Source organism: Heptranchias perlo, chromosome 27 (genome assembly GCF_035084215.1).
Source record: "Heptranchias perlo isolate sHepPer1 chromosome 27, sHepPer1.hap1, whole genome shotgun sequence".
NCBI lineage: Eukaryota > Metazoa > Chordata > Chondrichthyes > Hexanchiformes > Hexanchidae > Heptranchias > Heptranchias perlo.
In genome coordinates, this window is record NC_090351.1 from 41050746 (window position 1) to 41066917 (window position 16172).

At 50.6% G+C, this 16172-nt stretch overlaps 1 protein-coding gene across 2 annotated transcripts in view; it reads right to left on the reverse strand.

Moving 5' to 3' along the window:
- foxp4 (forkhead box P4) overlaps positions 1-16172 on the reverse strand; it is a 370715-nt gene that overhangs the window by 41166 nt on the left and 313377 nt on the right. For both annotated transcript variants that reach the window (XM_068007751.1, XM_068007750.1), the window contains exons 11-13: positions 8449-8650; positions 7647-7723; positions 5902-6003 (exon numbers count right to left, since the gene is read on the reverse strand). In XM_068007751.1, coding sequence (XP_067863852.1) covers positions 5902-6003; positions 7647-7723; positions 8449-8650 — 381 coding nt within the window. The remainder of the gene's footprint in view (positions 1-5901; positions 6004-7646; positions 7724-8448; positions 8651-16172) is intronic.

The window sequence follows — 16172 nt, forward strand, 5'->3', positions numbered from 1 at the left end:
CCGATCTTGTCCTCACCCAGGATTCACACACAAACACACACACACACACGTACATACACGCACATGCACACATAAACACACATGTGGACACACACATACATACATGTACACACAGGCACATACACACACATACATACACAAGCACACACAAACAGGCACACACATACACACACAGACACAGACATACATACATAACCACACATTCAAACACGTACACACACATACACAGAGACACATGTACATGCACATACCTACACATACATACATGTACACACATGCACACATACACACATATACATACATGCACATACATACATTCGCCCACCTACACGCACACATACACATATACACACACACAGGCAAATGCACACATGTACACACATAGACACAAGCACACAAGTGCACACACACACACATACACACATGAAATCTCATGGCATCAGGTCAAACATGGGCAAGGAAACTTCCTGCTGATTACCACCTACCGTCCTCCCTCAGCTGATGAATCAGTCCTCCTCCATGTTGAACACCACTTGGAGGAAGCACTGGGGGTAGCAAGGGCACAGAATGTACTCTGGGTGGGGGACTTCAATGTCTATCACCAAGAGTGGCTCGGTAGCACCACTACTGACCGAGCTGGCTGAGTCCTGAAGGACATAGCTGCCAGACTGGGCCTGCGGCAGGTGGTGAGCGAACTAACACGAGGGAAAAACCTACTTGACCTCGTCCTCACCAATCTACCTGTCGCAGATGCATCTGTCCATGACAGTATTGGTAGGAGTGACCACCACACAGTCCTCGTGGAGACGAAGTCCCGTCTTTGCACTGAGGACACCATCCAACGTGTTGTGTGGCACTACCACCGTGCTAAATGGGATAGATTCAGAACAGATCTAGCAACTCAAAACTGGGCATCCATGAGGCGCTGTGGGCCATTAGCAGCAGCAGAAATGTATTCCAGCACAATCTGTAACCTCATGGCCCGGCATATTCCTCACTCTACCATTACCAACAAGCCAGGGGATCAACCCTGGTTCAATGAGGAGTGTAGAAGAGCATGCCAGGAGCAGCACCAGGCATACCTAAAAATGAGATGCCAACCTGGTGAAGCTACAACTCAGGACTACATGCATGCTAAACAGCGGAAGCAACATGCTACAGACAGAGCTAAGCGATTCCACAACCAACGGATCAGATCAAAGCTCTGCAGTCCTGCCACATCCAGTCGTGAATGGTGGTGGACAATTAAACAACTAACGGGAGGAGGGGGCTCTGTAAACATCCCCATCCATGATGGCGGAGTCCAGCACTTGAGTGCAAAACACAAGGCTGAAGCGTTTGCAACGATCTTCAGCCAGAAGTGCCGAGTGGATAATCCATCTCAGCCTCCTCCCGATATCCCCACCATCACGGAAGCCAGTCTTCGGCCAATTCGATTCACTCCGCGTGATATCAAGAAACGGCTGAGTGTACTGGATACAGCAAAGGCTATGGGCCCCAACAACATCCCGGCTGTAGTGCTGAAGACTTGTGCTCCAGAACTAGCTGCGCCTCTAGCCAAGCTGTTCCAGCACAGCTACAACACTAGCATCCACCCGACAATGTGGAAAATTGCCCAGGTATGTCCTGTCCACAAAAAGCAGGACAAATCCAATCTGGCCAAATCCAGTCCACCCTCAATCATCAGCAAAGTGATGGAAGGTGTCGTCGACAATGTTATCAAGTGGCACTTACTCACCAACATATTTATATTTAAATGGGTAGATTAGAAGCTAAAATCCCTGTTGTCTAATTGCTAATCATTCTCTCACCTTGGCTCCAGTCTCTCTGTTTCTTCCTTCTCCCTTTCTATTATGATGATACAATAGTCATTGTTCCTTTGAACTTTCCTCTCTTGTTCCTTCCATCCTGCACCCACCTCCTCCACCCTCCTCCTCCTCCTCCACACTCCACACTCCTCCTCCTCCACACTCCTCCTCCTCCACACTCCTCCTCCTCCACACTCCTCCTCCTCCTCCTCCACCCTCCTCCTCCTTCACACACCTCCTCCACCGTCCTCCTCCTCCTCCACACTCCTCCTCCTCCTCCACACTCCTCCGCCCTCCACCCTCCTCCTCCTCCACACTCCTCCTCCTCCTCCACACTCCTCCGCCCTCCACCCTCCTCCTCCTCCACACTCCTCCTCCTCCTCCACACTCCTCCGCCCTCCACCCTCCTCCTCCTTCACACACCTCCTCCACCCTCCTCCTCCTCCACACTCCTCCTCCTCCTCCACACTCCTCCGCCCTCCACCCTCCTCCTCCTTCACACACCTCCTCCACCCTCCTCCTCCTTCACACACCTCCTCCACCGTCCTCCTCCTCCTCCACACTCCTCCTCCTCCTCCACACTCCTCCTCCTCCACCCTCCTCCTCCTTCACACACCTCCTCCACCGTCCTCCTCCTCCTCCACCGTCCTCCTCCTCCTCCACACTCCTCCTCCTCCACCCTCCTCCTCCTTCACACACCTCCTCCACCGTCCTCCTCCTCCTCCACCCTCCTCCTCCTCCACCCTCCTCCTCCTCCACACTCCTCCTCCTCCACCCTCCTCCTCCTTCACACACCTCCTCCACCCTCCTCCTCCTCCTCCACACTCCTCCTCCTCCACACTCCCCCTCCTCCACCCTCCTCCTCCTTCACACACCTCCTCCACCGTCCTCCTCCTCCTCCACACTCCTCCTCCTCCACACTCCTCCTCCTCCACCGTCCTCCTCCTCCTCCTCCACACTCCTCCTCCTCCTCCACACTCCTCCTCCTCCTCCACCCTCCTTCTCCTTCACCCTCCTCCTCCTCCACCGTCCTCCTCCTCCTCCACACTCCTCCTCCTCCTCCTCCTCCTCCACACTCCTCCTCCTCCTCCTCCACCCTCCTCCTCCTCCTCCACACTCCTCCGCCCTCCACCCTCTTCCATCCTCCTCGTATCTTCACTCTGTTGAAATCAAGACTCTCTCTTGACTCCTCCTCCAACTTATTTTTTCCCAGGATTTCAAAACTGTGGAACTCCTCGCCTCCTGCTTCAAATTGTACGGAAGGCTGGAGTGAAATTATCCAAAAATGAAAAGAAAACCTGAACTAAAAAAAAACTCTTCATGAGACCTTTATAAACAACCCTTTCACCGCCACAGACAAGAAAACTTACTTTGCAAAGCCCAGATTTCTAGGCCGCTAGTAAATGATCTTTTATTTTAATTCATTCTCGGGATATGGGTGTCGCTGGAAATGCTGGAATTTATTGTCCAGACCTGGTTAGAATCAGAATCATAGAAAGTTACGGCACAGAAGGAGGCCATTCGGCCCATCGTGTCCGTCCTTCCTCTTTCGATCTGTACGCTTATAAAATGTAATCTCGGCGTCAACTCGTGATTCACCTCATCTGCTCCGCTATGGGGTCCAGTCTGGGCGCTGTCCTGCACTATGACCCTTGAGCCTTGGCTAAAAGTAATTTGCATCATTTCCGGTTCACCTCCTGGATTGGGGTGTTGAGGGAAACTGTGGGTGATGGGTGGGCAGACTGAGCACTTCCATCCAGCTTCCAGAGAAAGTGTGGAAGGGAAGTGAAAACTAATTTGGGGAAGTAAAATAGTGAAATGAAGGGGAAAGTGCACACAAATCAAAAATAAACTCACCATTAGATTTACTGTCACAATTAGGGATTCTAGGAGTAGGGGGCACAGTCCAAAAAATTAGAGCCAGACCTTTCAGGAATAAGATTAGAAAACATTTCTACACACAAAGGGTGGTAGAAGTTTGGAACTCTCTTCCGCAAACGGCAATTGATACTCGCTCAATTGCTAAATTTAAATGTGAGATAGATAGCTTTTTGGCAACCAAAGGTATTAAGGGATATGGGCCAAAGGCAGGTATATGGAGTTAGATCACAGATCAGCCATGATCTTATCAAATGGCGGAGCAGGCACGAGGGGCTGAATGGCCTACTCCTGTTCCTATGTTCCTATAAAACAATAGTGAAAAATTATTTCTTGGTGGCAACAAACTGCTCGGAGAGTAAAAGGATACAAAAATAATTCCACCAGGGGTGTAATTTCCAGGAAAATCGGGCCGGGGGAAGTTAATTGCCTGTTTCACACCATCACCAAAGGTAAGATTACCTCCCACCCACCCACCCCGACCCAAACCCCCCCACTACTCCCCAACCTCCCACCTCTCCCCTCACCCCCATCACCACCCGCCTCACCCTCTCGCCCCACCCCTTCCCTATCACCCCACACCCTCTGTCCCCAACCCACACCCCCATGCCCCTACATCCTCTCTCCACACCCCACCCTCCAACCCCCACCTTCTCTCCCCATCCCCACCCTCTCTTTGTACCCCCACACCCTCTCTCCCGATCCCCACCCTCTCTCTGCACCCCTCCACCCTCTCTCCCCACCCCCCCCCACTCTCTCGCTTGACCACCCACTACCCTCTATCCCCACCCCAGATTGTTAATAGGAGCCCGGGTTATCCCATCTCCCATAAAGCAGGTTTAAGGGTCTCAGTAAAGTAGAATTAGTGTCCTGTTGGCTTCTTTCTTTCCCCGTGGGACGGTGTCTGCCTTGCACAGCGGCACGACTGAAATCGGAAACTCACTGGTGGGGAATCGCCGGCCCAGACCCTCCATCCCTCCATCCCTCCATCCCTCCATCCCACCATCCCTCCATCCCTCCATCCCTCCATCCCACCATCCCACCATCCCTCCATCCCTCCATCCCACCATCCCACCATCCCTCCATCCCTCCATCCCACCATCCCTCCATCCCACCATCCCTCCATCCCTCCATCCCACCATCCCTCCATCCCTCCATCCCACCATCCCACCATCCCTCCATCCCTCCATCCCACCATCCCTCCTTCCCACCATCCCTCCATCCCACCATCCCACCATCCCTCCATCCCACCATCCCTCCATCCCTCCATCCCTCGGTGCAGCGTTCCTGAGAATGGGCTTTGAAGTCATTGGTTTCGACAGTGAGTTAGTGAGTGACACTGATCAGAAGTGTAAAGAGAGCTGCTTTTCTGTGCGGGGATTAACCTCCAATATCACGATGCCCAAGAATGGATTTCTCTCTTTTACGGAAAAGAAACACTCCTTCCATCTGGGCGAAGGGGTTTGCAGCACCAGTCAGTATCCCCAGGATCTCTCAGCGAAGTTCCCGGTTCTAGGATTGCTCAGTCACTCAGTCAGGAGAAGCAGCCAGTGTCCTCCGATAGAAATGATGAGCTAATCAGTCATTTGTTTTCTTTGACAGCAAGAGTCTGCGATAAGATAATGCCTGTGTCTTATCTGTCAGGGTCCAATGCGCAATCATCAACCCTCGAATATAAGCACTCGCCATATACATAGAATTACAAAGAGTTTACAGCACAGAAACAGGCCATTCGGCCCGACTGGTCTATGCCGGTGTTTATGCTCCACACGAGCCTCCTCCCTCCCTACTTCATCTCACCCTATCAGCATATCCTTCTATTCCTTTCTCCCTCATGTGTTTATCCAGCTTCCCCTTAAATCCATCTACACTATTCACCTCAACTACTCCTTGTGGGAGCGAGTTCCACATTCTCACCACTCTCTGGGTGAAGAAGTTTCTCCTGAATTCTCCCCGGTGTCCTGGCCAATATTTATCTCTCAATGAACATCGCTAAAACAGATTATCTGGTCATTACCTCATTGTTGTTTGTTGGATCTTGCTGTGCACAAATGGGCTGCAGCGTTTCCGACATTACAACATTGACTACACTTCAAAATACTTCATTGGCTGTTAACATCATTAACTGCTAGCTGTCTGTTATTTCTTATATGACGAAGTCCATACTTTATTTTAAACCATTTACATAAGGAATTGTTTTTTTTTTAACGCTCACCTTCCATGTGGCCGTGTTTCTCCGGAAGTACGCAAACATTCTTGTAAACCAGTTATAAATTTCATTGAGTGTTAACTGCCTGTCGGGCGCTTCCAAGATTGCCTGTGGAAAAAGAAAAGGCTGATGTGACACAGCGGATTAGAGCAGCAGGACAGGACAGGACAGGATATGGACCAGGGCAGGACAGGACCAGGGCAGGACCAGGGCAGGACAGGATATGGACCAGGACAGGACAGGACCAGGGCAGGACCAGGACAGGACAGGACAGGACCAGGGCAGGACAGGACAGGACCAGGGCAGGACCAGGACAGGACAGGACCAGGGCAGGACCAGGACAGGACAGGACAGGACCAGGGCAGGACCAGGACAGGACCAGGGCAGGACCAGGACAGGACAGGACAGGACCAGGACAGGACCAGGACAGGACAGGACAGGATATGGACCAGGGCAGGACAGGACCAGGGCAGGACAGGATAGGACAGGACAGGACAGGACAGGACCAGGACAGGACCAGGACAGGACAGGACAGGATATGGACCAGGGCAGGACAGGACCAGGGCAGGACAGGATAGGACAGGACAGGACAGGACCAGGACAGGACCGGGACAGAACAGGATAGGAACAGGACAGGACAGAACCAGGACAGGTCTAGGACAGGACGGGACGGGAATGGATGGGACAGGACCAGGACAGGACCAAGACAGGACCAGGACAGGACTAGGACTAGGACAGGACGGGACGGGACAGGACCAGGACAGGACAGAACCAGGACAGGACTAGGACAGGACGGGACGGGATGGGACAGGACCAGGACAGAACAGGACAGACCAGGACAGGATGTGACAGGATCAGGAAGGATCACGCACAGAAACACTTGTAAAGGGCGACAGGATTCCAAACTTAGTGTGATTGAAGTAGACAGTGGGTTCAAGAGACAACTCACAGTGTCTATGGAGAGAGAGAAGGGATCGGGGGATATGGTGACAAGGGGGCAATAGGTAAGGTTGGAATCTATCATGGAATAGCACAAATTATAGCAAGCAAGCAGGCTATTCGGCCCATCGGACCTATGCCAGTGCTGGTTCTTCAACTCGTGCTGTCTACCCCAATTCCATTTCCCTGTATCCTTTTAAGTCCTTTTTTCCCGAATATTTATCCAATCTCTTCTGATTCTATTTGTGGACGGTTACAGGCACGAACTTCATAATATTTGGGTGAAAGGTTCTCCCGATTTGTCTTCTCACTCCTAACTTTTTCCCTGGGATTTAAACCCTTCACCAGAGTGGACAATTTGCTTGGATCAACTTCCTTCATAATCTTGAAAGCTCCAATTACTTCACCTTAAAAATGCCAAAGAAACAATCCCAACTTCCCGAACCTTTTCTCAGAAACTCCTGATACCTGGGACCGTCCTATTGCCCCCTGACCTCTCTCTAGGGCGGGGCTCGTTCCCCCCGTGATCAGACTCTCTTCCCCCCCAATGATGCAGATGGGATCTGACCAATACCGTTATTCAGCAACAAACCTTCTTTTTATTTGATATTGTACATGTGCCTATTTAAAAACACCTGAGAAAATTTAACTCGATGACAATACAACTTTAAGAATCTTTTATTCATTCATTATTGCTACAAATAATGGCTATCACCTGGGAGATGGCACCGTGTGAGACTCCAGCAAGGTACGCCTTCATAAACGGGAGTTCAAGCCATCTCTCAAATTAAGAAAAGGATGCGTGCACTCACTTGTCTGATGAGGGATGCGTATGTAAAGGGAGGTCTGACATCTGCATTCTTGTAAAATTCATGATTCTGAGCAAGTTCTGGAAGAGAACAAAAATCAAACAGAAGTGTTAATGATGAATATTCTATATTAATCCTTGCTCAGTGCTCAGGGTTTATTGCAGTTGGCTTTTCCTTTTAAAATGAAACCTCATGTTGCAGTCTTTACTTTTTGTTTGGAAGTTCTCCCTCTCTTTCCTGCCTCATGCTGGGTTTCTGTAATGGATTCTGGCTGCTTCCAACCGACTCACACAAGTGGCTATCACCATGTGTGAACCCAGGCACAGAGCACTGACTGGATATTTGACTATGGAGGAGGAGCCTTGGGAGGTGCCAGAAGCTTCGATAGAATGGAGTAGGCACCAGCCTTAAAAGGCAGCAGGGCACCAACCATGAGGAAAAAGCAGCAGGCTCCATCCTTAGTGGGAAAGGAGTGATCAGGATGGGGATACTGGCTGCTCATTGTTTCCTCTAATCCGTGGGTACTGCACCCAATTCTTGTGTCCCAACTGCCAACTCAGCATAGACCAGAAGTTAAATCTGGGACCTCCCTCTAAAGTTCAGTCGCACGCCTAACAGTGCAGTTGATATCTGAGAGGAGATAAATTTGCTGGACTATGGGGAAAGAGCAGGGGAGTGGAACTAATTGGATAGCTCTTTCAAAGAGTCGGCACAGGCATGATGGGCCGAATGGCCTCCTTCTGTGCTGTAAGATTCTATAATTTTAAACTCACTAATGATACACTGAAGGTTAAAAGCTTCTTACCTGAAGATATCGGCATGCAATACTTATCAGAATGCCTCCTCCGAATGGCTCCCATATTGTGTAAACTGGCTGAGCTGATGACGGAGGGTCCTTGTCTCATGGGGGTGATTGGCGTGGTGGCTGAGGTTGGAGTGGGAGGTAAACTTTCCGGGAACATGTCTGAAGAACTCTTGGAAAGCGTGACATTCGACACCAAGTTCAGCTAATGACGAGCGGAGGTCCCGCATGAGCATTACACGGAGAGAGAGAGAGAGAGAGGGAGAGAGGACAGAAAACAGAAAGAATAAGTGTCTTTGACAAATGATCTGGAGTTTCACCCTTTGAGTGGAGATAGCTTGTATCCTCCAGTTCAGGAGTAGCCTGAACAAGCTATCTCCACTAATTGGTGCAAAGAATTGTTCTCTTGAAGTTCCAATTAACAGATGTGTCACTTGAGAACATCGTACTTAGGTCCCAGAGGAGGGGGACCAAAGACCACCATTAAAAGCACAGTACCTTACACTGACTACCCAGAGGCAGTTACAACAGAATCCAACCACATCTGACATTTGCAGCAACTGAAGAACAGTCATCACTTTTTAAATGGTGCCCCTGTTGTCTCCTCCTGTCCTGAAGGTGTGACTCTTGCTGGGCGCTATTCCACGTTGGTTATAACACTAATATCTCACCCAAGGGACCAATGTTCATGAATGAACCTAGACAGTAAATGCCGTCAAGCTATTCCACCATGGGGGGTGGGGGGGGGATCACAGTTGAACCCGATCCTGTGCCCGGCTGACATCCACCCCATGTGCACTTTCCAGCAGAGATCAGAATCAGCAACAGGAACACTGACTGATTTATTTTTTTTCCCTCTCTAGTCCAGCGGCACTAAGGCCAATTAGAGCCAACTGGTGCCCTGCTGAGATTATTTAATACAGCGTAAGCCTCAATGGAACACAGGAGCTTCCTGCCCTATTTAACTCAGTGCCAGACCAGATGGTGCATTTGCCAGTGAGCATCAGGGTTGCTGCAGCAATGCAGTGTAAACATGATACACCAACTTACACCTTGCATAGTGCTCCTCGTGTAAGAGCAATCTCTCAGACGTGGAAAGGAGGAGAACATGGGAGGAGGGGAAGATGAAGATTGAAGACACAGTCAAAGAAAAGAGTCAACAACAAAAAGAAACTTATTTTGTGCCTTTAACGCAGTAAAAAGTCCCAAGGCGCTTCACAGGAGTGATTATCAAACAAAATTTGACTCCGAGCCACATAAGGAGATATTAGGACAGGTGGCCAATAGCTTGGCCAAAGAGGTAAGTTTAAAGGAGCGTCTTAAAGGAGGAGAGAGAGGTAGAGAGGCGGAGAGGTTTAGGGAGAGAATTCCAGAGCTTGGGGCCAATGCAGCTGAAGGCACGGCCGCCAATGGTGGGGCGATGGAAATCGAGGGATGCACAAGAGGCCAGAATTGGAGGAGCGCAGAAATCTCGGAGGGTGGTGGAGCTGGAGGAGGTTGCAGAGATAGGGAGGGGCGAGGCCATGGAGGGATTTGAAAACAAGGATGAGAATTTTGAAATCGAGGCGTTCCTGGACCAGGAGCCAATCTAGGTCAGCGAGCACAGGGGGTGATGGATGAACCGGACATGGAGCGAGTTAGGATACGGGCTGCAGAGTTTTGGATGAGCTCAAGTTTATGGAGGGTGGAAGGTAAGAGGCTGGCCAGGAGAACATTGGAATAGTCGAGTCTAGAGGTAACAAAGGCATTGATGAGAGTTTCAGCAGCAGATGAGCTGAGGCAGGGGCGGAGACGGGCGATGTTACGGAGGTGAAAGTAGGCGGTCTTGGTGATGGAGCGGATATGTGGTCGGAAGCTCAGCTCAGGGTCAAATAGGACGCCAAGGTTGTGAACGGTTTGGTTCAGCCTCAGACAGTGGCCCGGGAGAGGGATGGAGTCGGTGGTTAGGAAATGGAGTTTGTGGCGGAGACTGAAGACAATGGTTTCGGTCTTCCCAATAGTTAGTTGGAGGAAATTTTTGCTCACCCAGTACTGGATGTCGGACAAGCAGTGTGACAAACGAGAGACAGTGGAGGGGTCGAGGGAGGTGGTGGTGAGGTAGAGCTGGGTGGCGTCAACATACATGTGGAACCTGATGTTGTGTTTTCGGATGATGTCGTCGAGGGGCAGCATGTAGATGAAAAATGGGGGGGCTGGGGGCAAGGATACATTCTTGGGGGACTCCAGAGGTAACGGTGCAGGAGCTGCCTCCACAGGAGCAGGAAGAGAAGCCATTGCAGGTGATTCTCTGGCTACGACTGTCGTATACAATAAAAATTACTGCATTGTTAGAACTTTGCATATTATCTTGATGAAGATTCAAGAAAAGAAGAAAGGGGAAGAGAATAATGAGGCAGAGGAAGCAGAAGAATTGGATAAGAGGAAGCAGAGGAGGAAGAGAAGGAAGTGACGGAGGAGGCAGGAGATGAAGAGGAAGGTGAAGATGATGAGGAAGAGGGAGAAGAGGAAGCTTCCTTCAAAATAAAATATCCCAGAAGGGAAAGCGGTACAGACTGACAGTAACGGCCTCATAGAATTCGGTCAGGAGAAAATCACCAGCTCATTTTGCTGCCTGTTCAATTATCTCCTTTCTTTCCTGTATCTCTATGACATTTATAATATTTAATAATCAGGAATCCTTTCAGATGCAGGGGCTGTTCCTTTGGTCACAGTTTCCTGTTTCCCACCAGCACTGTCAGTTTGTTCCATATGTTGCTCATCTGATGGCTGAAATCATGCTCTGTGACTGGCCACCTTACTCCAGTGATGCTGATCTCGAACCCTTACCCCTGGTTCTGGGCTGCTGAAACACTTCTGTTTCTAACTTATTAAAATAGTAAAAACTCACATCAAGTCTCCCTTTGGTTTTCTCTTCTCATGAGAAAAAAGTCGCAGGTAAAGAGTCTCCTGATCTTAACACCCTCCACTGAATCTTCTCCAACACCATAATATCTCATTTGAAGTTGATTCAGAGCAGAATTTCATTGTAAAATGTGTGAAGTTGACAATACAAAGTGATGGCCGGACAAATGGGAATCCACCAGAGCGCTCCTGTTAAAGATGTGCTAACGTGAGGGATTTTATGGTTGGACAGTGGTAAACCCTTCTTCTCCTTCCTCCCACGCTGCCTGTACAATCACGCTCATGACGCTGTATGAAGGCTGTTAATGTGAACTCTTTCTGGTGACTATATTGCTGATGGAAACCATCAAACTGACCTCACGTTGAGAAGCAGGAATCACTGGTGACCATGCACCTTTAAGGATGCAAATATGTGAGTTTAGAGGTGCACAGGGCAGCTTTGTTGTCACAGCAGGATAGAGAAGTAATGGTGCCCTTTTTGTTAGCAGTGCTCAATCCAGCCACACATCCAGTGGACAGCGGGGATTGAAACAGAGCATTGTTAGTAAAGGATTCAGGGCCCCAAAGTGGAGATCCTTGTGACAGAAACTCGTCAAGGCTTCATCGCAGCACCTCCTAAACCAGCGACCTCCGCCACTTAAAAGGACAAGGGCAGCAGGTGCGTGGGAACACCGTCATCTCCAAGTTCCTCTCCAAGTCACACACACCGTCCTGACTTGGAAATATATCGGCCGTTCCTTCATTGTCGCTGGGTCAGAATCTGGAACTCCCAACCTAACAGCACTGTGGGAGAACCTTCACTACACGGACTGCAGCGGTTCAAGAAGGCGGCTCACCACCACCTTCTCGAGGGGCGACTAGGGATGGGCAATAAATGCCGGCCTTGCCCACATCCCAAGAATTAATATGAAAAAGAACTGGAAAAAAAGGCAGTTTGGTGCAGTACCAATATTCTGCCACTAGATGTCACCAAGACTTCAGGAAACAGCAGCGAGTAGCAGCGCCAGACGCTGGAGACATCTAGGGGCAGAATCACGGCACTGCACGATGACGGCCAGCCATTCAAACTGGGGGGCGCCTCCAGAGAGACCTGCTACCCTCCAGGACCTCAGCCAAATACTCATTCTCCACTTGTGAGCCTTGACAGTGACTGTCAGCAAGCTGTTCAGCTATGGAAGCCATCACAAGCAAGCCTGACCCTGATGTCCACACCAGTGCACTCCCCAGCAGGGGTCACTGAATAACCAATCAGGGGTGGGCACTCTGGCTGAATTTTCCTCTCCTCGGCGAGAGCCATTGTGAACAATCATAGGAATCCCACCACTGTCCCTGATGATGTTGGTCAATTCAGCTCAGTGTGTGACTCTCCTGCTCTGTGTTGCTTAAAACACAACCCCTGGGTGGTGCATTAACCCATTAACCCACTTTCCTATCCACTATTAGAGGTGTGAATCTCCACCACTGGGGGTTTTCCTCGCCTCATGTCTGGGTCTGTTGGAGACTCATTGATAGAGATTGATTGTCCTGAATAGTCAACAACTCCATTGTCGTTATATCAGCGACTACCAGGATGGCAGAAGACGAACTCGATGGACCTCGGTCCTTTCTCGTACATCGATTCCTATGTTCCTATGAGAGGTTGCTGGGTTTATGATTGTTAAATGTGAGGGGGTAAAGTAACAAGTTCCATCCCATCACAGCAAGTGGTTCACACTGAGCCGAGGAGCTGGTTTGTGAACAAACTATCGATGTTTATCAAGAGCAGAGGTTCTGTGGGCTTTCACCCTGGGACCTAGGTTTTTTCAAACATCTCTCATCTTGCTGAGCATAAAACTTCCTCCAAAATGTTTTTTTTTGTTTAAAAGAGACTTGATTCCTCATTATTCTAATTCCACATTGCCCAAGAGGGAAGTTGCCCAGAACGTGAATCAATGTTTGTGGCAGTGAATGGAATCATCTTTACTGAGAAGCTCAAAAAAACCTTCGACTGGGAATTGGTGGAGAAAGGAGTAGGTGAGTGTCAGAGGGTGGGTCAACAACCTGAGAATCTGGGCAAGCAAAGGATACTCATAACAACACTGTGGATTGGGCGCAATTAATACAGATCAGGGGTACAACATTAGGCTCTATTTAACCCAAGTGCTCGTCAAGATTGTCCATGTATCCTGACTTTTAATGCTCTTTGTTTTTCAGGTGTCAGCCTTGGCTCAGTGTGTAGCAATCTCGCCTACGAATCAGACAGGCCGTGGGTTCAAGTTCTATTCTAAGGCTTGAATGCATAATCCAGGCTAACACTCCAGTGCGATACCGAGGGAGTGCTCATCTACCCACTCCAGTGTGATACCGAGGGAGTGCTCATCTGCCCACTCCAGTGCGATACCGAGGGAGTGCTCATCTACCCACTCCAGTGCGATACTGAGGGAGTGCTCATCTGCCCACTCCAGTGCGATACCGAGGGAGTGCTCATCTACCCACTCCAGTGTGATACCGAGGGAGTGCTCATCTGCCCACTCCAGTGCGATACCGAGGGAGTGCTCATCTACCCACTCCAGTGCGATACCGAGGGAGTGCTCATCTACCCACTCCAGTGCGATACTGAGGGAGTGCTCATCTACCCACTCCAGTGTGATACTGAGGGAGTGCTCATCTACCCACTCCAGTGCGATACTGAGGGAGTGCTCATCTACCCACTCCAGTGCGATACTGAGGGAGTGCTCATCTGCCCACTCCAGTGTGATACTGAGGGAGTGCTCATCCACCCACTCCAGTGCGATACCGAGGGAGTGCTCATCTGCCCACTCCAGTGTGATACTGAGGGAGTGCTCATCTGCCCACTCCAGTGCGATACCGAGGGAGTGCTCATCTACCCACTCCAGTGTGATACCGAGGGAGTGCTCATCTACCCACTCCAGTGCAATACTGAGGGAGTGCTCATCTACCCACTCCAGTGTGATACTGAGGGAGTGCTCATCTACCCACTCCAGTGCGATACTGAGGGAGTGCTCATCTACCCACTCCAGTGCGATACTGAGGGAGTGCTCATCTGCCCACTCCAGTGCGATACTGAGGGAGTGCTCATCTACCCACTCCAGTGCGATACTGAGGGAGTGCTCATCTGCCCACTCCAGTGCGATACTGAGGGAGTGCTCATCTACCCACTCCAGTGCGATACTGAGGGAGTGCTCATCTGCCCACTCCAGTGCGATACCGAGGGAGTGCTCATCTGCCCACTCCAGTGCGATACTGAGGGAGTGCTCATCTGCCCACTCCAGTGCGATACCGAGGGAGTGCTCATCTACCCACTCCAGTGCGATACTGAGGGAGTGCTCATCTACCCACTCCAGTGTGATACTGAGGGAGTGCTCATCTACCCACTCCAGTGCGATACTGAGGGAGTGCTCATCTACCCACTCCAGTGCGATACTGAGGGAGTGCTCATCTGCCCACTCCAGTGTGATACTGAGGGAGTGCTCATCCACCCACTCCAGTGCGATACCGAGGGAGTGCTCATCTGCCCACTCCAGTGTGATACTGAGGGAGTGCTCATCTGCCCACTCCAGTGCGATACCGAGGGAGTGCTCATCTACCCACTCCAGTGTGATACCGAGGGAGTGCTCATCTACCCACTCCAGTGCGATACTGAGGGAGTGCTCATCTACCCACTCCAGTGTGATACTGAGGGAGTGCTCATCTACCCACTCCAGTGCGATACTGAGGGAGTGCTCATCTACCCACTCCAGTGCGATACTGAGGGAGTGCTCATCTGCCCACTCCAGTGCGATACTGAGGGAGTGCTCATCTACCCACTCCAGTGCGATACTGAGGGAGTGCTCATCTGCCCACTCCAGTGCGATACTGAGGGAGTGCTCATCTACCCACTCCAGTGCGATACTGAGGGAGTGCTCATCTGCCCACTCCAGTGCGATACCGAGGGAGTGCTCATCTGCCCACTCCAGTGCGATACTGAGGGAGTGCTCATCTGCCCACTCCAGTGCGATACCGAGGGAGTGCTCATCTGCCCACTCCAGTGCGATACTGAGGGAGTGCTCATCTGCCCACTCCAGTGCGATACCGAGGGAGTGCTCATCTGCCCACTCCAGTGCGATACTGAGGGAGTGCTCATCTGCCCACTCCAGTGCGATACCGAGGGAGTGCTCATCTGCCCACTCCAGTGCGATACTGAGGGAGTGCTCATCTGCCCACTCCAGTGCGATACTGAGGGAGTGCTCATCCGCCCACTCCAGTGCGATACTGAGGGAGTGCTCATCCGCCCACTCCAGTGTGATACTGAGTGAGTGCTCATCTACCCACTCCAGTGCGATACTGAGGGAGTGCTCATCTACCCACTCCAGTGCGATACTGAGGGAGTGCTCATCTACCCACTCCAGTGCGATACTGAGGGAGTGCTCATCTGCCCACTCCAGTGCGATACTGAGAGAGTGGATATAAAAGATCCCATGGCACTATTTGAAGAGGAGGGGAGTTCTCCCTGGTGTCCTGGGGCCAATATTTATCCCTCAACCAACATCACTAAAACAGATTATCTGGTCATTATCTCATTGCTGTTTGTGGGACCTTGCTGTGAGCAAATTGGCTGCTGCGTTTCCTACATTACAGCAGTGACTACACTTCAAAAGTAACACCTTGGGATGATCTGAGGTGGTGAAAGGTGCTATATAAATGTAAGCTCTTTCTATCTATTCTCTAACTTTAGGGGTAGTACACAGGTGGGCAGGGTATGAGTGGAGTGCCAATACACAGTGTTGGAATTGTTCATTGGCCCAGCTTGGGCTGCTGGGGCATGTGGTGTGAAAGTTCTAGTTTTC